Consider the following 20,926-nt stretch of genomic DNA (forward strand, 5'->3'; position numbering starts at 1 on the left):
ATTTCGGGGGTCTGCTGACTCGGGGCACATTGCGACAATCACCATTCACCTCGCAATCACATAGGCCACTGTCGATTTTGGGTAATTCAGTTCACTTGCTATGTCCCTTAAGGATCAAACATTTCTGTGGCACCCGACCATTACCCCTTTCTCAAAACAACTCTGCATTTCGTGGCATCTTGCGTGCGACTAATGCCGATGCTGTTTCCTACATGATATTTAATGGCGGAAGGCATGACGTACATCACAACCGCAGATATCTTCATTTGCATGGGTGTCCAAATATTTATTGGTAGACAGTGTAATGTGTACAGTACCTACATATTTAGAACATTGTTTTAAAAAGGTCAATTTATATATTAAAGAGAAGAATCAAATGAATTTCATCAGCCTAGTAATGGTAAAATGGTAAATGGTACCACTATTATTCAAAAAGGGAGCAAGGTGAATAGTTGCTTTGGACATATGCTCCACTTGTTTGTGTTAGTTTGTATATTGTATGTCTGCTTTTTAGAGCAGCAACAAGGATAGATGTCCACCACTGTAACCCACTTGTAAAGGAGTTATCCAAAGTTTACATCAATGGCCTACCCTTATAACAGGTCATCAATATGAACTCTTGGGCAACCTGTTAAAGACATCAGTATTTAAAGCAGAGTAAGGGAGCCTTCACATGGAGTAACGTGCAGCGTGATCTGGCACGTATACGGCGTGTGAGAGTTTGCGTGCTGCAAACGCTCCCATTGATTTCAATGGGAGTTAGGATCGTATACACCGCGTTATTTTGCGGCCGTGATTATACGATCCTAACTCCCATTGAAATCAATGGGAGCGTTTACAGCACGCAAACTCTCACACGCCGTATACGTGCCATATCACGCGGCACGTTACATCGTGTGAACGCACCCTAAGAGTGGGTTCATACCAGTGCTTAAACTCCATTTGGGGTTTCTGTCCCAAAATCTGTTTAAAAAATGTGGGGAGAAAAGTGCTACATGCAGCTCTTTTCCCTCAGCATTTTTCACCCTTTTCGGGTGGAAACCAGGCAGAAACCCGGTGGATCACATTAAAGTCTATGGGGTCTGCAAGTAACCTCTTTTTTTTTACGTGGATTAGGTTTCTGTTCAGGGGGTCCCCAAGCGGAACCGAAACCCGAACGCAGGTGTGAACCTAGAGTAACAAGGGTAGCGTGAAATCAAGTGGACAAAAATGAAAATGATCTCAATGAACTTTAAATCAAACTAGCGGCAAGCAAAATGTGACAAAAGCTTTAGAAATAAAATAAAAACGTTTGTTAATGAAGTTTAATAAAAAATATAATATATACAGTTTTGTACAAAAGTTGTAGACAGGCATGGAAAAAAATGCAGCATAAGCTTTCAAAAACAGAAGTGTTAATAGTTTATTTTTTAACCAAAATGCAGAGTGAATGAAAAAAAGAGAAATCGAACTTAAATAATTATTTGGTGTGAACACCTTTTGCCTTCAAAACCTATATGCATAAAAAAGAGGTTGCCGAAGGAAACCCGCGGACCCCATAGACTATATTGGGGTCCAGGCGGTTTCCGCAACATTTCTGGACGAAACATGCAGAGAGAAAAGTGCTGCTTGCCATGATCTTATCACTTCCAAGACTGGAGGCTGCCCCTTCAGAGGGTGGTCACATCAAATATTGATTTAATTAAGATTTTTATTTTCTTCAATTGCTTAAAGTGTACCTCCAATTATCAAACAGTAATTAATAAATGAATAGTATATGTGACCATACAAAACTTTTCTAATTAAATAATTGTTCCTCTCCATTTATTAGGCTGCCTTTCTCCTCATCCAGACTGTTCACGATATATATATATATATATATATATATATATATATATATATATATATATATATATATGTTATTTGTGTCTCCTATCCAGCAGCCACCTTCCCCCCCTTTCCTTCTCCAAATCTAAATAGACAAACTATCTCAGTATAAGATATATTACAAAATTGTTCTTTTTTTCAAATCACCAGTTTTTTTTAGGTTAGCTGACAACTATAACCTATTAACACTTCTATTTTTGGAAACATTCTCACGTTGCAACATTATTTTCACACCTGCCTAAACATTTGCAGAATAACATACTAATATATATAATTATATATATATATATATATATATATATATATATATATATATATATATATATACAGTCCTATGAAAAAGTTTGGGCACCCCTATTAATCTTAATCATTTTTAGTTCTAAATATTTTGGTGTTTGCAGCAGCCATTTCAGTTTGATATATCTAATAACTGATGGACACAGTAATATTTCAGGATTGAAATGAGGTTTATTGTACTAACAGAAAATGCGCAATATGCATTAAACCAAAATTTGACCGGTGCAAAAATATGGGCACCTCAACAGAAAAGTGACATTAATATTTAGTACATCCTCCTTTTGCAAAGATAACAGCCTCTAGTCGCTTTCTGTAGCTTTTAATCAGTTCCTGGATCCTGGATGAAGGTATTTTGGACCATTTCTTTCTACAAAACAATTCAAGTTCAGTTAAGTTTGATGGTCGCCGAACATGGACAGCCCGCTTCAAATGATCTGAAAACAAAGATTGTTCAACATAGTTGTTCAGGGGAAGGATACAAAACGTTGTCTCAGAGATTTAACCTGTCAGTTTCCATTGTGAGGAACATAGTAAGGAAATGGAAGACCACAGGGACAGTTCTTGTTAAGCCCAGAAGTGGCAGGCCAAGAAAAATATCAGAAAGGCAGAGAAGAAGAATGGTGAGAACAGTCAAGGACAATCCACAGACCACCTCCAAAGAGCTGCAGCATCATCTTGCTGCAGATGGTGTCACTGTGCATCGGTCAACTATACAGCGCACTTTGCACAAATAGAAGCTGTATGGGAGAGTGATGAGAAAGAAGCCGTTTCTGCACGTACGCCACAAATAGAGTTGCCTGAGGTATGAAAAAGCACATTTGGACAAGGCAGCTTCATTTTGGAAACAAAAATTGAGTTGTTTGGTTATAAAAAAAGGCGTTATGCATGGCGTCCAAAAAGAAAAAGAAAAACACATGCTACCCACTGTAAAATTTGGTGGAGGTTCCATCATGCTTTGGGGCTGTGTGGCCAATGCCGGCACCGGGAATCTTGTTAAAGTTGAGGGTCGCATGGATTCCACTCAGTATCAGCAGATTCTTGAGAATAATGTTCAAGAATCAGTGACGAAGTTGAAGTTACGCCGGGGATGGATATTTCAGCAAGACAATGATCCAAAACACCGCTCCAAATCCTCAGGCATTCATGCAGAGGAACAATTACAATGTTCTGGAATGGCCATCCCAGTCCCCAGACCTGAATATCATTGAACATCTGTGGGATGATTTGAAGCGGGCTGTCCATGCTCGGCGACCATCTAACTTAACTGAACTTGAATTGTTTGTCCAAAATACCTTTATCCAGGATCCAGGAACTGATTAAAAGCTACAGGAAGCGACTAGAGGCTGTTATCTTTGCAAAAGGAGGATCTACTAAATATTAATGTCACTTTTCTGTTGAGGTGCCCATACTTTTGCACCGGTCAAATTTTGGTTGAATGCATATTGCACATTTTCTGTTAGTACAATAAACCTCATTTCAATCCTGAAATATTACTGTGTCCATCAGTTATTAGATATATCAAACTGAAATGGCTGTTGCAAATACCAAAATATTTAGAACTAAAAATGATTAAGATTAATAGGGGTGCCCAAACTTTTTCATAGGACTGTAAATATATATATATATATATATACATATATATATATATATATATATATATATATAAATATATATATATAGTAATATATATAGTATGTATGTACATACATGTTCATGGTAGAATGGATAAAACTGAGCAATGTTGTAGCACTGCATATATTACAAGTATACACAAATTAGAAAAAAAAACAACAACAAAAGGTACTACACATACATGTACAACAGCACATACCATGCTTATCTGATTCTCTTGCTCTTCTCTATCTTTTCCTCTTATTGTATGTAAGTCCGTCTGCCTCTCTCTTGCTTCTTCCTGCGGGGCCTTGCAGATGTCATAAGATTAGAGAATGAGCAGCCAGCCCAGTCCCATGCTCTGTAGCTGATATGAAGGCAGGGATTGGGCAATGCTGATCCCCAGATAAAATTACAGCCCTTTACCCCAAGCAACACAATAACCACGTAAAAAAAACATCAAACATTAACAACGTCCACAAACCCCCGTTTCCTCCCAACACGTACATATATGCAATGGCGTACATCCAGGAGTCTGACAGGAGTGACAAACATTACAATGACTTCAAATATACTTTTTATCGGTCTATTGCAGCACAAGATGAATGATCCTAATGTCAACAATTAACTATAGCACTTCACTAAGTCAATCTGTCAAGACTTATGTCCCCGAATGTCAAATCACCTTAGTTATACAACATAGAGATTCTGCCCCATAACTAGGCAGATTGTGATTCAGGAGCCCAGGTCAGCTACCTGTCAAACCATACAGAATGAGGGGTAGACCGTCAAGAAACATTGTTTTGTGGGCATTTTTACAACTAGACAGGACAAGGCCCTTCAATAACTAAACATTTTGTTTAGAGGTAGACACGCTTCTTACATTTTATTCACATGTAATGTATAAAGTTTTTAAATGTATATTGTGAGCCTCATACATGGCACACAATGTACATTTTTTCCATATCAGTATGTTTTTGGAGTATGGGAGGAAGTCCATGCAAACACGGGAAGATCATACAAACTCCTTGCGGATGTTGTCCTTGGCAGGATTCGAACCCAGGACTCCAGCGCTGCAATACTGCAGTGCTGATCACTGAGCCACCATTTTGCCCCCTAAAGTTGCAGATTTTTCAGACAGGGTTGTGGGTGAAAAATCTGCAGTGTATTACAGTAACAACAAAGTGGATGAGATTTTAACAAATGTTCACTTTGTGTTTCTGTTCACATGGTATGTTTAAAAAATAAATAAGTAAATAAGTTACATTCTAGGAAAAAAGTCATTGGTTTCCATATTAACGTCATTATTTATACCCAGAACACAATGGTACAAATGATAGGTTTCCCTCTTTGTACCTGCATTCAATAGGTAGCGGCTATATCAGTCTTCCCATGAAATCCACCAATCAATAGTTCTTTCATTATGTCGTTTATGTTGTCACCACAGCCCCAGTACTATTTACAACCACAGCTGTTCATCAAGCTGTTAAGCTGTAAAAAAAAACTGTATTCTTCGGGTTAGCGTGTTGTTATTGGTAAAAATATGTAATTACCATTGAAAGCCCTCTACTAATGCTTCTAGAGCAGCAATTACAGTGTCACTTGGCAAACGTACAAATCAAATTTCCATGGCTTAGATAATATGTGTGATTAGCCGAGGATAAAAAGGTCTAGATCCACTTGTTTGGCAACTGTGGTAAACTTTTTTAGTTGTTCAACAGCATTACCAGCTTGAAACAATTCATTTGTAGACAAAGTACAAAGGCAAATATCCACTGGAATACAATATGATTTTTACATGTACAATATAAAGCTTCCTTTTTCAGGAAATCTTTAAGCCCTTAAAGGACACGGCCAAAAACCGCTTTAAGGAAATGGCCATTTTTTCAAAACAGTTTTATTTTTTTAACAGTAGCAATGGCTTTGAGACACTTTAACTTCTAAGTGATTTTGAGATTGTTTTTTCGTAACACCCATACTTCAGGTTAGTGGTAAACTTTGGTAGATATTTTTTTAATTCATTGATGAAAAATAGGAAAGTTGGTGGAAGTTTTGAAAAATTAGCAACTTTTAAAGGGTGAAATGCCCTGCTTACTACCCAAATTAGTTAACCCTTCACGACATACGCTGTACTAGTACGGTTGATGTCTTGTATTTAAGTATGGCAGAGTCAATGCGCACAGTCTGAGAACTGTATATATACATATAAACAATGGTCACTCACTGTTGTTCTCTGTTATCAGCCACTAGTATCAGCATTGTAAATTTACATAGCCTACAAACAGCATCCATCACTGTTGGTCTCGGTTTTCAGCATTATCAATACCAACCAATCAGATTAGTACTTTCATTTCAAATCACTCCTCCTCCCAATAATATTTTAATTCTATGTCGATCCCTTTTTATAAAGATTTTTCAGATGGCTGCAGCTGTCTTGTTGTTTTGTTGGGCAAGCTAAGTTCACACGGGGAGCGGAAGCGAGGATTTTGGCACCGAGAGTGATGCGGGGAGCCATGTCACTCTTGGGTCCAAAACCTGCCTGCCACGACTGTCGCGGCTTCTGGCAGTCGCGGCTTCCCCCTCCGGAGCAGGCTCAAATGAATGGGTCGACTCCGGAGGTTGCTACCGCCAGGTCCGTAGAGTCACGTTAGCCGCCTGAAGAAAGGGCAGCCCGCTTCTTTTTATCGTGAGCGAAAAAAGTAGCCTGGCAGTCTACATAGACCACCATTGGGAGGCGGATTATGAAGTGGATTACGCGCCATAATCCGCCCCCTTAGTGCCCGTGTGAATGAGCCCTTATAATGCCACAATTTATATAATTTATTAAGAGTTATACATATTGTTGGTAAAAAAAAACAAAAAAAGGACAATGTCACCACAGTGTTCAGATTTTTTCTTGCTTTTTACAGTGCAGTAAAAATTAATTTCCCAACTTGTTCAGATTTATGACGGTACTAAATGTATATATTTTTTCATTGTCAATGAATTTTTTTTTTTTTAAATAAAACTAAATCAACATAATGTAACCTAATGCAACATTTTCTAGATTTATATGATATATAATATGAGATATAAGGAGTATAATAATAGTAATGTAAATACTATATACATTTTGTCTTTTTAATAGATAGCAGTCTGTATCAATCAGTCTCCACTCTCAGACTAACAGCTCAACAAAGGAGGTTAACCCCTCATTCAAATCTGCGTTTAGTAATCTGTTTGGGGAGTCTGCATGGGGACCCCCCCGAATGGAATACCAAACGCGTTGGCAAGCGGTACTCTGCGTGATGCCCGTACGGAACATGCGGACAGAAAAGTACTTCATGATCTACTTTCATGTCCGCATGATTCGTGTGGGCAGTACACGGAGAGCACACGGACCCCATTATAGTCTATGGGGTCCGTGTGCATTCACTGCACACCGCTTGCCAATGCATTTGGTATTCCATTCGGGGATGTCCCCATGCAGACTTCCAGAACAGATTACCAAACGCTGATGTGATCGAGGGATAAGGGTCTGTTCACACATTTCTTCCCCTCATGGCTCTCTCCACTGATTAGACTGATATGAGTGACTTATTCTTCCTGCATCTTGCTTTGATCTATGATTTCAATATAAGGCAGAATATGGTGCTGACTTTGAGGAAGAACACAAAACTCTGCAGTGTGAACATATCCTAAAAAATATGGAGCAACACCAGAAGTCTGTTTTCAAACAAACTTTATAGTGATTACTATGATTGGCTGCCAATGTGATCACACATCCAAAATAGAGACTCTTGCATCATGTATCACTGGGCAGATGCTGAGGACAATATCTGCATAAGGCCCCGTTCACATCTGCATAGGTAATCCGTTCGGGGGAGTATGCATGGTGACCCTCCTCAAATGGAATACCAAACGCACTGGCAAGGGGTGTGCAGTGAAAGCAAACGGACCCCATAGACTAGAATAGATGTAACATGCGGACAGAAAAGTAGATTATGATCTACTCTCATGTCCGCATGATTCGTGCGGTAAGTACGTGGAGAGAGCACACAGACCCCATTATAGTCTATGGGGTCCGTGTGTTTTCACTGCACAGCGCTTGCCAGGGCGTTTGGTATTCTGTTTGAGGGGGTCTCCATGCAGACTTCCCGAACTGATTGTCAAACGCTGATGTGAAATAAGGGTGAGGCTTGTTCTGATAAATCTATGCGGAGGACATTCTGCTGCTTTGATGCTTGATCTTAGCTTTATGGGGCATAACTGTGATGCAAATCTAAGTACTGTAAAAAAAAAAAAAAATAGGGGTTTTCTAGGGGTTAATTCCAACTTTTATCAACTTGCAGGGATTGTCCAGCCAAGATTTCTATTTCTTAAAGGGACTCTAGCATTAAAATCAAATTTTTTGTCAATCACATGTAGGAATAGCCTTAAGAAAGGCTATTCTTCTCCTACCTTTAGATGTCTTCTCCATGCCGCCACTCGGTAGAAATCCCGGTTTTCGTCGGTATGCAAACGTGTTCTCTCGCAAGCACTGGGGGCAGGCCCCAATACTCAAACAGCACTGGAGGTGTCCCCAATGCTGCGAGAGAACTCTCCAGCGACGCCTCTATCTTCTTCAGAAACAGCCTATCTGCGTGTCTTCTTTCAAAGTGGTGTTCAAACTTCTAGGCCTCGGGCAGAGCCGACTGCACATGCCCGTGGCCACAAGAAAAATGGCCGCTTACACAGGCGGCTCTGCCTAGAAGTTTGAACACAGCTCCGGAAGAAGACACGCAGAGAGGCCGTTCCTGAAGAAGATGGAGGCATCGCTGGAGATTTCTCTCGCAGCATTGGGGACACCCTCAGTGCTGTTTGGGCACTGGGGCCTGCCCCCAGTGCTACAGAAGAACTCATTTTCATACCGAAGAAAACCGGGATTTCTACCGAACGGCGGCGCGGAGAAGACATCAAATGGTAGGAGAAGAATGGCCTTTCTTAAGGCTATTACTACGTGTGATCGACAAAAAATTTGATCTTAATGGTAGAATACCTTTAAACAGGATTAGAAAGCCATAAAAATTAAATAAATAATTCATACTTTGTCATAACTATCACTAATCCCCCACCATTATAGTTTCAACACCAACACTCGCTAAGTCTCCTGCCATTCTCTACTTCCTGGTCCTTCCAGACACATACAATGACCACTAAATTGATTAAATGCCACAGCGGTGACCAAGCCAGTGATTGTCTGAGCATTAATAGTAGGTGTTTTCAACCAGGAAATATGAATGACTAAAATTCATAGAAAATTACTAATCATAATTTGTGAACTGACTTTCCAAACACAACCTCAATTTCAGTGCATTTTGTTACAGGATAAAATTTACCACCTGTCCACACCTGAACCATGTGAAGCTGAATACAAGATGAGATAAGGTTAGGCATGGAAGCATACATGCTCTGTATCCTGCAGCATACGTTCTTGCAGATGTTCCAGCCTGTAGATCCTGCACATTTATAGATTCCCCAAGTTGGTCCCATTAACGCCAGTTTGAGAATTTTTGTGACAAGCAGGCTAAGGAAGTGTAATACATTCCTGGAAACCCTTGATGTGTGGGTGAGCACTATCATGCTGAAAAATGCCAATTATAAGCCCTGCCATGAAAGGCAACACGTGTCCACAGAACTTCCTCCTTATATCCCTGAGCTGTTGGTGTTACTCATATAACTAGTAGGGGTGACCAAATGATTTATGCAATGGCTCCCTAGAGCATACACAGTCCAAACTGCTGTGAGTGTTACTCCACAGCAAAGGCAGGACTGAAATGCACAGCAGGCAGCGTCCATACTAGAACCCACCACCAACCTGGATTTATCACTAAAGACAATATAGTTCCAGTCCATAGTAGTTCAAATTTCTCATTTATGACACCAATACAAACAATGCAGTGGTGGCTGGTAAAAATTGGCATATAATGCGTGCTGTTACATCATTCTTCTGCTTGGCATATGGAACTTATCGCAGCAGAAACATGGATGTGTAATGAAGGGATGGTGAGTATAGAAACTGTGGGAGCTGCTCTTACTGTCAGTGGATCAAACAATTCCTTGTAATGGTGCGCTGTCTGGGTCATCTGTTGTGTGTATGCAGCATCATGTAACTACTACTCTTGACATCTCTTAACAGATAGGCATGAACTTCTCTTAGTCAATGATCTGTCCCTTCTCATTTTGTCAACTGGTCAAAACACCTTCCAGTGAGTAATATCTAGCAGTCAATGTTCTCTCAGAAAGATGTACACTACCAAAAAGTAGCCTCTGAGGAAATTTTTATAGGTGGCGGGGAAGCATTTTTACACTCTCCTGTGGCAAAACCCAGTTTCAATTTAGACCACACCAATCCTTAATGTATTTGCATGCAGAGTTTTGCAGAAATCCAACATGGGCATGAGTGTAATTTCCTGCGTTTTATATCTAATTTCCAAATACAGACTATAATAATAGCAATTCTAATGATTGGGACTCGAGTCACATTCCCTCATCTGTCAATTGTTCTACAGTTTGAGGAAACCTGCATATAAGTCATTTATAGGTGCTATCATCAAGCGCCATAAGCATGAAATGGCTGTTGTATAAGGACTTTTAGGAAACAAATAAAGGAAGGAGTTTTATCTGCTAGGGCAGTGGTGCCGAATATGTAGATCGCGATCTACCGGTCGATCGCAAAGGAAGTATGGGTCGATCGCGTGACTTTTTAAACTTTTTTTTGTTTGAACCCTACGCTGTTTCAGACGTTTACATTTCAGCATAGGCGGTACGCTGATACTCAGACGTCTGCCAGGAGAAAATGATGCGGCTGCGGGAGCAGCATCAGCATCGAGGTAGGTAAGTATGAGAACTTTACGTTTGTTTGTTTTATAATAGGCCATTACCTGCTGGAGTATTCCCAGCAGGTAGCGGCCTATTTACCAACCTCCCCGGACCTGTTCACTGCCACCCCCACTTCCCCTTGTACTATAGGCCGCGGCGGGCGATAGTGAATAGGCCTGGCCCAGGCCGCCATCCCACTACCGCTATTATATTCGGGGGTCTTTTCAGACTCCCAAGTATAATAATCGGAGCCCCAGGGGAGGTGAGAGAATATAATAAACAATGTTACTTACCTCTCCGGGATCCGATGTCAATCTGACAATGCTGCGCCCACAGGCCCCACCCATAGGCTCTGCCCACAAGAAGTGTGTAGTAGATCTTTTGACTTGGTGATTTTATAAGTAGCTCACATGCTGAAAAAGTGTGAGCACCCCTGTGCTAGGGTGTGCATCTACAAGATTTTTAAGAAGTATACAGAAATGAATAAAGTCCATCCCAATAGTCTTATCTTATGTACTGTATTAAACTGGTGCAATTTAGATATTAGCAATCTTATCAAGATCTATGTTTCCTAGTTCTGGAACAAGCCAGAATGCAAATCCCCAAGTAAAATGTCCATAAAGTGGAACATCAGGCTAAGACTTAGAAGTAACTGGCATTTTGACTGCTTGTTATAATAATCCAGAGATTGCACAAAAACCACTAAATAAAGATCTATCACATTTCTCAGCACCTAAATAGCTTTTTAGTTTCCAAGGCAAAGTCTGAGTTACAAGCTTTGCGACTCAAGCTAAATTGGGGACGATATGGCTGTTTTACTCTTTTCCAACTAAGAAATTAACTTTATTTGCTGTAAATTTTGAAAAAATGCCTAAGGCCTTATTCTGTTTTATATGCACGTGTTAGATTTGGGTTAACCACCGAATCCTACTCTTTTTCAGATTGTGTGCTGTTCTTGGTTGATCCATTTTTCAAGCTTTGGGAAATGCATCAAATATTTTGCTATACTTTCCAATGTCTCTTTAAGCCAGTGCAGTCCATTGTTGAGTGTGCTGAGCTGAGACAGTGACTCAGATTTACTAATGGTTAGACAGTGTAAGACAGCCAGTCTGAGAAACGTGGACCATTTTCATAGCCATTTATCCTGGATAATAAATCTGGTGCATCATTAAACTGTCTAGTCTAGGTTTATATCTAGACTAGCCAGTTGGATTACTTAATAGTAAGAATTGTATGGCAATATTTTTGCGTATTTTATCACATTTCAGTCATAAAAAAGAAAAAGATAAATACCCAAGATGCCCTAAATATACACAGGAGTGTCATAGTAATGCAGCATCCCAGTAGACACATGTTGTGCTGTAACACTGTGTTATTGTCTACATAGCGCTAAATGTTTTGTGTGGTTTATATGACAGAAAGAGATTAGAGACTAGAGAGAGACACTGATATTCAGGGTCGGACTGGCCCGCCGGAGCACCGGGGATCCCCCGGTGGGCCCCGACTATATTGCTAATCATTTTAGCATAGGCAGGGGCCCGATCATCAATGGGGTGGATCGGGTGGTTAGGGGCCCGATCGGGCCCCTGACATTTCAATCGGGCCCCTGCCCATGTCAGAGGAGGATTAGGGGAGGCGCTTAGGGCGCCTCCCCTAATCCTAAGAACCAGCGCAAGGAGAGCTACCGCTCTCCTTGCGCTTGTTCAGCCATCTACGTATCAGCGTAGGCGGCGTCATCACGCCGCCTACGCTGATACAGAGACGTCTGACAGAAGAGGATGCGGCAGCAGCGGGAGCAGCAGCAGCAGCGCGCGGTCGGTAAGTATAATAACTGTTTTTTGTTTTATAATAGGCCGCTGCCTGCTGGAGTATCTACCAGCAGGCAGCGGCCTATTACCAACCCGGACCTGTTCACTGCCGCCCCCGCTTCCCCTTGTACTTTAGGCCGCGGCGGGCGGTAGTGAATAGGCCTGGGCCAGGCCGTGACCCACTGCCGCTGATATTATACTCGGGGGTCTTTTCAGACCCCTGAGTATAATAATCGGAGCCCCAGGGGAGGTGAGAGAACATAATAAACAGTGTTACTCACCTCTCCGGGATCCGGTGTTACTCCTAACTGGAATATTACCATATAGGCCCGAAGCCTGTTCTAGCAGTAACATATAGGCCCGAAGCCTGTGGTAGTAGTAATAACCTGTTACTGCGAGCACAGGCTTTGGGCCTGTATGGTAATATCCCAGACCACGTGACGTCTGACACATTACCATATAGGCCCAAAGCCTGCTAGGAGTAAAATCGGATCCCATCGAGGTGAGTAACACTGTTTATTATGTTCTCTCACCTCCCCTGGGGCTCCGATTATTATACTCAGGGTCTGAAAAGACCCCCGAGTATAATAATAGTTCATGGGTGTGCAACTGTGGGGCATAATAGAGCTTGAAGGGTCCACTGTGGCCCCTGTAACCTCTATTATGCCCTACCGTGGCCCCCCTGCAACCTCTATTATGCCCCACAGTCTATTGTGCCACTGTGGGGTATTATATAGGCTGCAGGGGCTGTATATATAATATATATTATATATATATATATATATATATATATATATATATATATATATATATATATATATATATATGGGTTGGGTACATGGAGAAGTGAGGAGTCAAAGATGTCTGTGTTTCAAACTTTACAGAGTCAAGTCACAGCTGGAAGAAGTGGTCATGGCGGTCCAAAGGGAAGAGACGGGAAATGTGGGAAGATGTCTCCTGTGAGTATTACTGCACAAAATATTACTGCCTTGTATTTATTGTAATGTTGTGATTTATTGTAATGGTACTGCTAGCACCCCCAATCCCCCCGCTGTCTGAGGTGGACAATCGAGAGATGCCCCCAAATCTTTCAATTACTACAACTCCCAGCAGCTCCAGATGCCCTGGAACTGTTGAGAGTAGTAGTCCACCCACCCCATAGATAATGTCCCACTCTATTGTTATGCTGGTGCCCTTTTCTAGAGCTCCAGCATAACAATATCCAAGTTTCAGAAACGCTGAGGGCTTAGGATATGTTCACACATCAGTATGCCATCCGTCCGTTTGAATTCAGTTTGACACTTCAAAACGGACTGGTACACATACTGATCTCTACTCTGTTTACAATTGCTACTTGTAATCCCCTTATCTGTCCTCTAGGGGTCGGAGAGCGTTTTCTATCAGCATAAAAAGGTGTCAGTATACAATCAGTATGTGCCTCAGTCCGTTTTGAAGTGTCAAACTGAATTCAAACGGACGGATGGCATACTGATGTGTGAACATACCCTTATCTGCCTGACAATGCCTGAAAATGGCTGACACCTGGCGGACTTCATTATGTTAATGAGGTCTGCCACTGTCTGTGTGTAACCGCCATTTTGATAGTCCACCTCTCCGTCATTTTGGTCCCATTGTGGACCTGTATGACGGAGAGCTTGCCGCTGTTGTGAACCTAGCATAAGGCTATGGCTACACTATAACTTCTGTCATACAACCAAAGATGTGTCGCCCTGTGATTCTTTCACTCATGTTAGTGAATGGAGTCACATTGCGACTCCATTCACTAATGTGAAAGAGTCCCAAAGGGACACTGCGATCTTTGGTTGCATAAAAGAAGTAGTAGTGTAGCCATAGCTGTTTTGCACACTGTATTGTGCGTGAAAATGCACTTTAAACGTGTATAATGGCAAAAACTGGACGGGCGATATTACATATGGCAGTAGGGTGGGCCCCTGGAAATAATCCCACTGGTGGGCCCTAGGCACCCCAGTCCGACCCTGCTGATACTGATAATTGAAAGTTGTAATCCAGAGATAAGGAGAAAACATATCTGACAGCCTTAGGCCTAGTTCACATCTGCGTTCAGGATTCCGTTCAGGGAGTCTGCTTGGAACCAGGGGCGTAACTACCGTAGAGGCAGCGGAGGCAGCTGCCACAGGGCCCGGGCCATTAGGGGGCCCGGTGACAGCCGCTACCGCTGCATTTTTTTTTTTTTTTAATAGGCCGTTACGGGCCCTATTCACTTGCTGACACTATACTGTGTACAGGGGCCACTATGGGACATAATACTGTGTGCAGTGGCCACTAAGGGACTTAATAGAGTGCGGAGGAGGGGGTCGGTCGAGGTCTTCGACGTCGGTGTCGGTTGGGGGGGGGGGGCGTGTCAAAAGTTCGCCACGGGGCCCCGCCATTCCTAGTTACGCCACTGCTTGGAATTCTCCCGAACAGCAACCTATAAGCATAGAAAAGCGGTTACCTGGGAAAACATGTGGACATCTTACTACTACTCACAGCTTTTGGGTTCCTCTAGCGGGTTGCCGTAGTAACTCTAAGAGTAAATCTTGACAAGTGTGTAACGCTTGTCAAATTATGTAAACAGGAGTACACAGAAATCTGGTTAAACTCTGCAATAACTATACTGTATGTGCAAAAAGGGGGTGTTGTAAATTGTAGGAGAATAGAATGTCCTATGTGAGCACCGCAACTGGTGAAATAGGGTGAGGGAGAAGGGTCCCTGTTTTTGTTGACTAAAATGACTTGGTGCACTTCTGCAGGCAAAGGGGTAGAGAATGAAAATGTTGTGTATGCCTATCTCAAGTACTGTTGAGGGATGCAGTTGCGGATTCTTGTGTGTAGACGTAGGGTCCCAACCTATAGCAATCATAGAAGAATGAACGTCACACTTGAGATGTGCCAGTGAATTTCTTTTATTATTGACATAATACTACCACAAATGTGAATAATAAAAGAAATTCACTGGCACATCTCAAGTGTGACGTTCATTCTTATCTGAAATACATTACCATGAGAGTAGTCTGCAGATGTAACTTTATAAGCAAGACTTGAAAGCCTCAAAATAACTGACCTATCTGATACCTGGCCCATACAATGTAACAGTTTTGAGCATAGTGTATAGAAACAGAAGCAGCTATTACTGATCAGTTCCCATTTGTATGTATTACAGCTGAGCTGAACTAGTGAAGGCAAGCAGGCTCGGACTGGCCCACAGGTGAGATCCCTGGAGGGTCTCTGAGCCAGGCATGGCACCATACACTTATTTTACTTTATTGTATGTACAACATTTCAACCAGGCTATGTTCAGTATAATGAACTGGGTGGATTATTTCAGTGACTGCCCTTTTTATTTTTAAATACTATAAATACATTGAGTTACTGAGATGAGATCTAGGTGTAGATTCAGACCAACCATTCCTCCTGTGGCCCATCTTCTCAATCACACCGCAGGCGTCACCAGTAATCTCAGAAAGTTCTAATTCAAGGCAAGAACCAGGCAGCAGACTATTCACAGGACCCTTAGCAGAGGCTAACCAGCAAGCTACTACTAAAAAGTAAATGTATGTTGCCATCATTTTGGAAATTAGCAAACAAGCATGAGGTAATATTTGCATGTATCTGTATAGCGGGCCCACAGAATGAATTTTACCATTGGGCCTTAGGCACCCCAATACGACATTGAAGGTCACTACTTCTAGCTCCACTGTGGGGCAGATTGTACTGCATGGGGGCCACTGTGGAGAAGATTGTATGGCGTGGGGACCCTTCACTATTTATGCTTTATAGGAGACATGTGATATTAGTACTGGCTGTAATAACACTACAGTCACTATAAAACAGATCCTGTGCGATGTAACTAGTGAATATTAATTGTTGAAAAGTATGATAAATGCAGAGACTATTACCTTTCAGTACAAAGTTGTTTGTATAATTGAAAGCAATGTAAAGCCCCATTTACACAACCGTATTTTGTGGGTCCAGAACTGTCTGCAATTGTGGATCCGTAGAATATTAAGTTTAAATTGCCGTGTTGGTACTTTGTGATAAATTTGTGGGTTTTATGTTGCAGTTTGGGCACTCAGACTTTAGAAGGTACGCCATCAGTACTCTAGGCTAAATTTATCCTGTCTAATGTAGTTTGACTGTCTAGTCTAACTTTACACCACCTATTAGTTGGCTTAGTTTCCATCAAAATTTTAGAGAAAATTTTTGGAGCAAAAATTTGTCATAACAGATGATATTCTGATGCAACTTCCAAAATATTTGGGCAAACTATAGCTCACAATTTAACTCCTTAAGCCACACCCCATTTTCAACAAGCCTTGCCTACGTCATACGAGGGTCAAAAACTATTCTTTTAACCCAACCCACTGATCCATTTTTAACGAAAACATAACTCCGTAGTGAAGCTATTTTTACATCCATTAAAAACAGATCTACTGATGTCTACTGGGTCCATGTATCATTCAAAATGAACAAATATAGAACAGGTCTGGATTTTTTACCCGACTTTTCTGTCTGTCTGTCAAAAAAACCATTCCCTGTCATTGTTTTTATACACCCCTGTGATGGCTTTTTCACTCTTGTGTAAATAAGGTCTAAGTCTTTATGTACAAGATCACATCCATCACATAGTAATTTTTAGAAAACATTGATTTCAATGGGGCTATTCACATATCTAATTTTTTAATGAACCATCAGGAAATAGGATTGGTCTTATTTTTGTCTGTTTTGACTCAAGTCTATGAATGATCTGTGAAAACATATCCCCCATGGATACAAAATGACCATTACATCTGATTTTTGCAGTCATTTTCTTTTCATGTTTGTGTAAAAAAAAGCCTAAGTTTGATAAGGCTACATTCACACTAGCTTCGTCCTGTCTGTTGTTCTGATCTGCCAAAGAATCAGAACAATGGACTGAAATATTCACAGAATGAAAGATGCAGTCGGAGTACCTTCCTTTCTATCTGTCATCATTCACAACAATGTTTAAAAAACAAACAAAACAAACCATCTGTAGTCCAAATATTCGAATAAACGTATAACTCAACCACAAGATTGGCTAACCACATATCATACATATGTAACAGGATCTGTTAGCACCACCATCTTTCCTGTATCTATTTCTTGATTCCCTTCTTCGTCTTCCACGAACAAACATCTATTTTGATCATAGCCATATACTCTATGGTCATAAATAAAGACACCAAGTCAGCATACCCTGAACCCCAATGTCATTGACGCTGTTTCTTTAGATCTGCGGAGTCATCGGTTTCAAAAGGCAGGGCAGGCTCAATGGTAATTCTGCTTATCTTCTGTAGCTTCATTGTGGTAGATTTACCAATCTAGTATTCAGACATTGTAAACTTTATCAATATAGTTCATGTTAGATGTTACATTTTGGGCATCTTTAGAAACTTTTATCTTATTTTACTAGTGGGCTTAATGTACCGTATATACTCGAGTATAAGCCGACTTTTTCAGCACAGTTTTTATGCTGGAAAAGCCCCCCTCGACTTATACTGGAGTCAGGGTCTAAGGAGCACAGAAAACTGGAAGGACCTGCATAAATTAAAGGAAAGGGGAGGTCCTTTAGTGCTACTGCTCTGTGATTGGCTTGTCATTAAGTCATATGACTGTGATGTCATCAAAGGTCCTTTAGCCACTCGTATGTAACATCTGCAGATAAGTCAGCGACCAGGATTCATTGTGTCTTATGGAAGATGTCTGTTGTATGGAGGAGAGGAATCTACAGTAAAGTGAAAGTAAAGCACACAGGTACATTAACACACATGTATTAATGTCAGGCATTTGGAGTTATTAATTTAGTTTCAGTAACTCCATGTGCCTCACATTAAGAACAGTTAACCCCATCATGTCCCTCATACTAACTCCTGTGTGCCCCATATAAGGGTTACTAATATGTGAGACACATGAGGGTACTAATAAAGGACCTTAAAGGGGTATTCCCACATCACATACTCACCAGTCTTCACTGCTGTAAAATCTTCTTTCTTCCTGGTTTCTTGCATCATTTGGTGGGCGGGGTTTCACATGCAACCTGCCGTTTAGCTCCGCCCCCAAATTAGTGTGTAGCTCCACCCATCGCATAGCGTGATCCGATGGGGCAGCTGAAGGGCCTGTGATGTCATCAAAGGTCCTTAAACAACACTATATGCACAATATTGGACTATGAAGTAGAGGCAGGAGCAACTCCATTCTGTGTTACATACAGAGACTGCCTGTCTCTGCCATATTCAACACAATTGAATTAGCTAGCCTGATAACTGGGAGAACAGAAGACGTTCAGAAATGAAAGCAGCTCCGCTCCCCTATCTGAGAGCAGGAAGCTAGGTCACATGGTGCAGACACAGGAATAGCTAGATACACAGGCTCGCTCCCGTGCACTTAGCCCCTCCTCCCTAAGAGCAGGCAGATACATCACTTGACTTTTGAGCAGAAAAGTCAAGGGCTGTGTCAACAATGAATTGAATAAAGTAAGATAGTGGACAAACAAAGCAGTTTTGCTGAAGCAGTGTATTTAGGAAAAGTCTTAAATCCACATTAACAAGCAGTATAGATAGGATCCTTGTGATGGGACAACCCCTTTAAGTATGAAGATACCTAATTATTACCTCCAAATGTTCCACATATCAGTAACTCTTATATGAGGCACACAGGGGGGTAATGTGAGGGACATGATGGGGTTAACTGCTATTACTATGAGGCACATGGAGATACTAAGCTGCAATGCACATGACCAGACTTTTTATCTGCAATGGTGGATTTCCCCCCTAGGCTTACACTCGAGTCAATAAATTTTCACAGTTTTTTGTGGTAAAATTAGGGGCCTCGGCTTATATTCGGGTCGGCTTATACTCAAGTATATACAGTAAGTGTGCACTTTTGTTTCAGTTGTACACACTTTGATGCCCAAATACAGATAAGAAAGGCCCACTGAATTTGTAAATATGTCTAAAACTTTGCGAAATTTTTGAGAACTTAGAGGTAAGAAAAGTAAATCTGCAGTATAATTTCTTGTGCAAATGTTTTTGTTTGGTTGACAAAAATATAAAATTTAAAAAAAGGTCTTGGAAAACAAAATCTTTAATCTTGTGTGCAAAAGTAGTAAAACATGTTTGCAAATAAAAAAATAAATAATTGGTTTTGCTGTAATTGTATCAATCCAGAGAATAAATTTATCATGTTAGTTAAAGGGATCCTATCATTCACATGACATTTTTTCTAAGTACCACGATGGAATAGCCTTAAGAAAGGCTATTCTTCTCCTACCTTTCATTGTCTTCTCCGCGCCGCCGTTCGCCTGAAATCCCGTTTTTTTCTCGGTATACAAATTAGCTCTCTCGCAGCACTGGGGGCGGGCTCTAGCGCTCAAACAGCACTGGGGGGCATCCCCAATCCTTTGAGAGAACTCGCTCCAGCGCTGCCTCCATCTTCATCACCAACGTCATCTTCACCGTCTTCTTCCAGCTGGGTCAAAATTTAACGCAAACGTAAGTCGGCTCTGCCAGCGGGGCTCGGGCAGAGTTGACTTCACATGTGGGCGGCCATTTTTTTGGTGGACGGCCGCTTACGCGAGCATGCACAGTGCACTCCTGTAGTTTTATGGACTACAGAGCGTACTGCGCCTGCTCAGTATGCTCTGTACAGCCCTCCAACGCAGCCTCCATCCTGGCTTCGGAGGCTGTAGATAGGCAAGTATCAGAAGGCTTCCTAATCTGCAAAATTACAGACTGTACAGGAATGTACTGCGCATGCTCAAAAAAATGGCCGCCAGCATTTGCACTCGGCTGTGCTGCGGCCCGCTAGAAGAGCGAACTGCACAGGCGCACAAGTCTAACCCCAGCCGGAAGAAGACGAGTGAAGGGGCGGTTGCTGAAGAAGATGGAGGCGGCGCTGGAGAGAGTTCTCTCGCAGCATTGGGGACGCCCTCAGTGCTGTTTGAGCGCTGGGGCCCACCCCCAGTGCTTCGAGAGAACTAATTTGCATACTGATGAAAAACAGATTCAAGACATCTAAAGGTAGGAGAAGAAAAGCCTTTCTTAAGGCTATTCCGACGTGTTAGTTAGAAAAAAAAGTTTTTAATGATAGAATCCCTTTAACTTTCTGTAAGTGTGTAGTAATTACTAGTGGAAGCTCTGTATCTGAGAAATGTCTCTGAAGCCCAGTCTACTGTATAGGGTATTTTTCCATTATTTGCTTGAAATGATATTCCAGGTTAAGCAAATAAAGATTATTTTTTGGACAGGTTATACAATTTTCCATTATACTCTCTTTATCAATCATTCACAATTGTTAAGCTCTCTACTTATTGTTAGGCCCCTCACAGACGACCGTGGTGTCGGGGTCAGTGCGTTATTCATTTCACAGATAGCACACTGACCCATTCTTTTCTATGGACCCGTACACACAACTGTGTGCGAGCCGACAGTCCAGGCCGCATCACATAGGACAGGTTCTATTCT

General features: G+C 41.5%; 1 protein-coding gene across 2 annotated transcripts in view; it reads right to left on the reverse strand.

Annotated features, from left to right (window-relative positions):
- The window catches only part of NALCN (sodium leak channel, non-selective), a 356,507-nt gene that overhangs the window by 333,590 nt on the left and 1,991 nt on the right, over positions 1 to 20,926 (reverse strand). Inside the window, exon 2 of one of the 2 annotated variants that reach the window (XM_075265319.1) lies at positions 3,995 to 4,084. The exons of the other annotated variant lie outside the window; for it this stretch is intronic. Coding sequence (XP_075121420.1) covers positions 3,995 to 3,997 — 3 coding nt within the window. The 5' untranslated portion in view covers positions 3,998 to 4,084. The remainder of the gene's footprint in view (positions 1 to 3,994; positions 4,085 to 20,926) is intronic. 2 annotated transcript variants of the gene reach the window in all.

This window comes from Leptodactylus fuscus, chromosome 2 (genome assembly GCF_031893055.1).
Source record: "Leptodactylus fuscus isolate aLepFus1 chromosome 2, aLepFus1.hap2, whole genome shotgun sequence".
NCBI lineage: Eukaryota > Metazoa > Chordata > Amphibia > Anura > Leptodactylidae > Leptodactylus > Leptodactylus fuscus.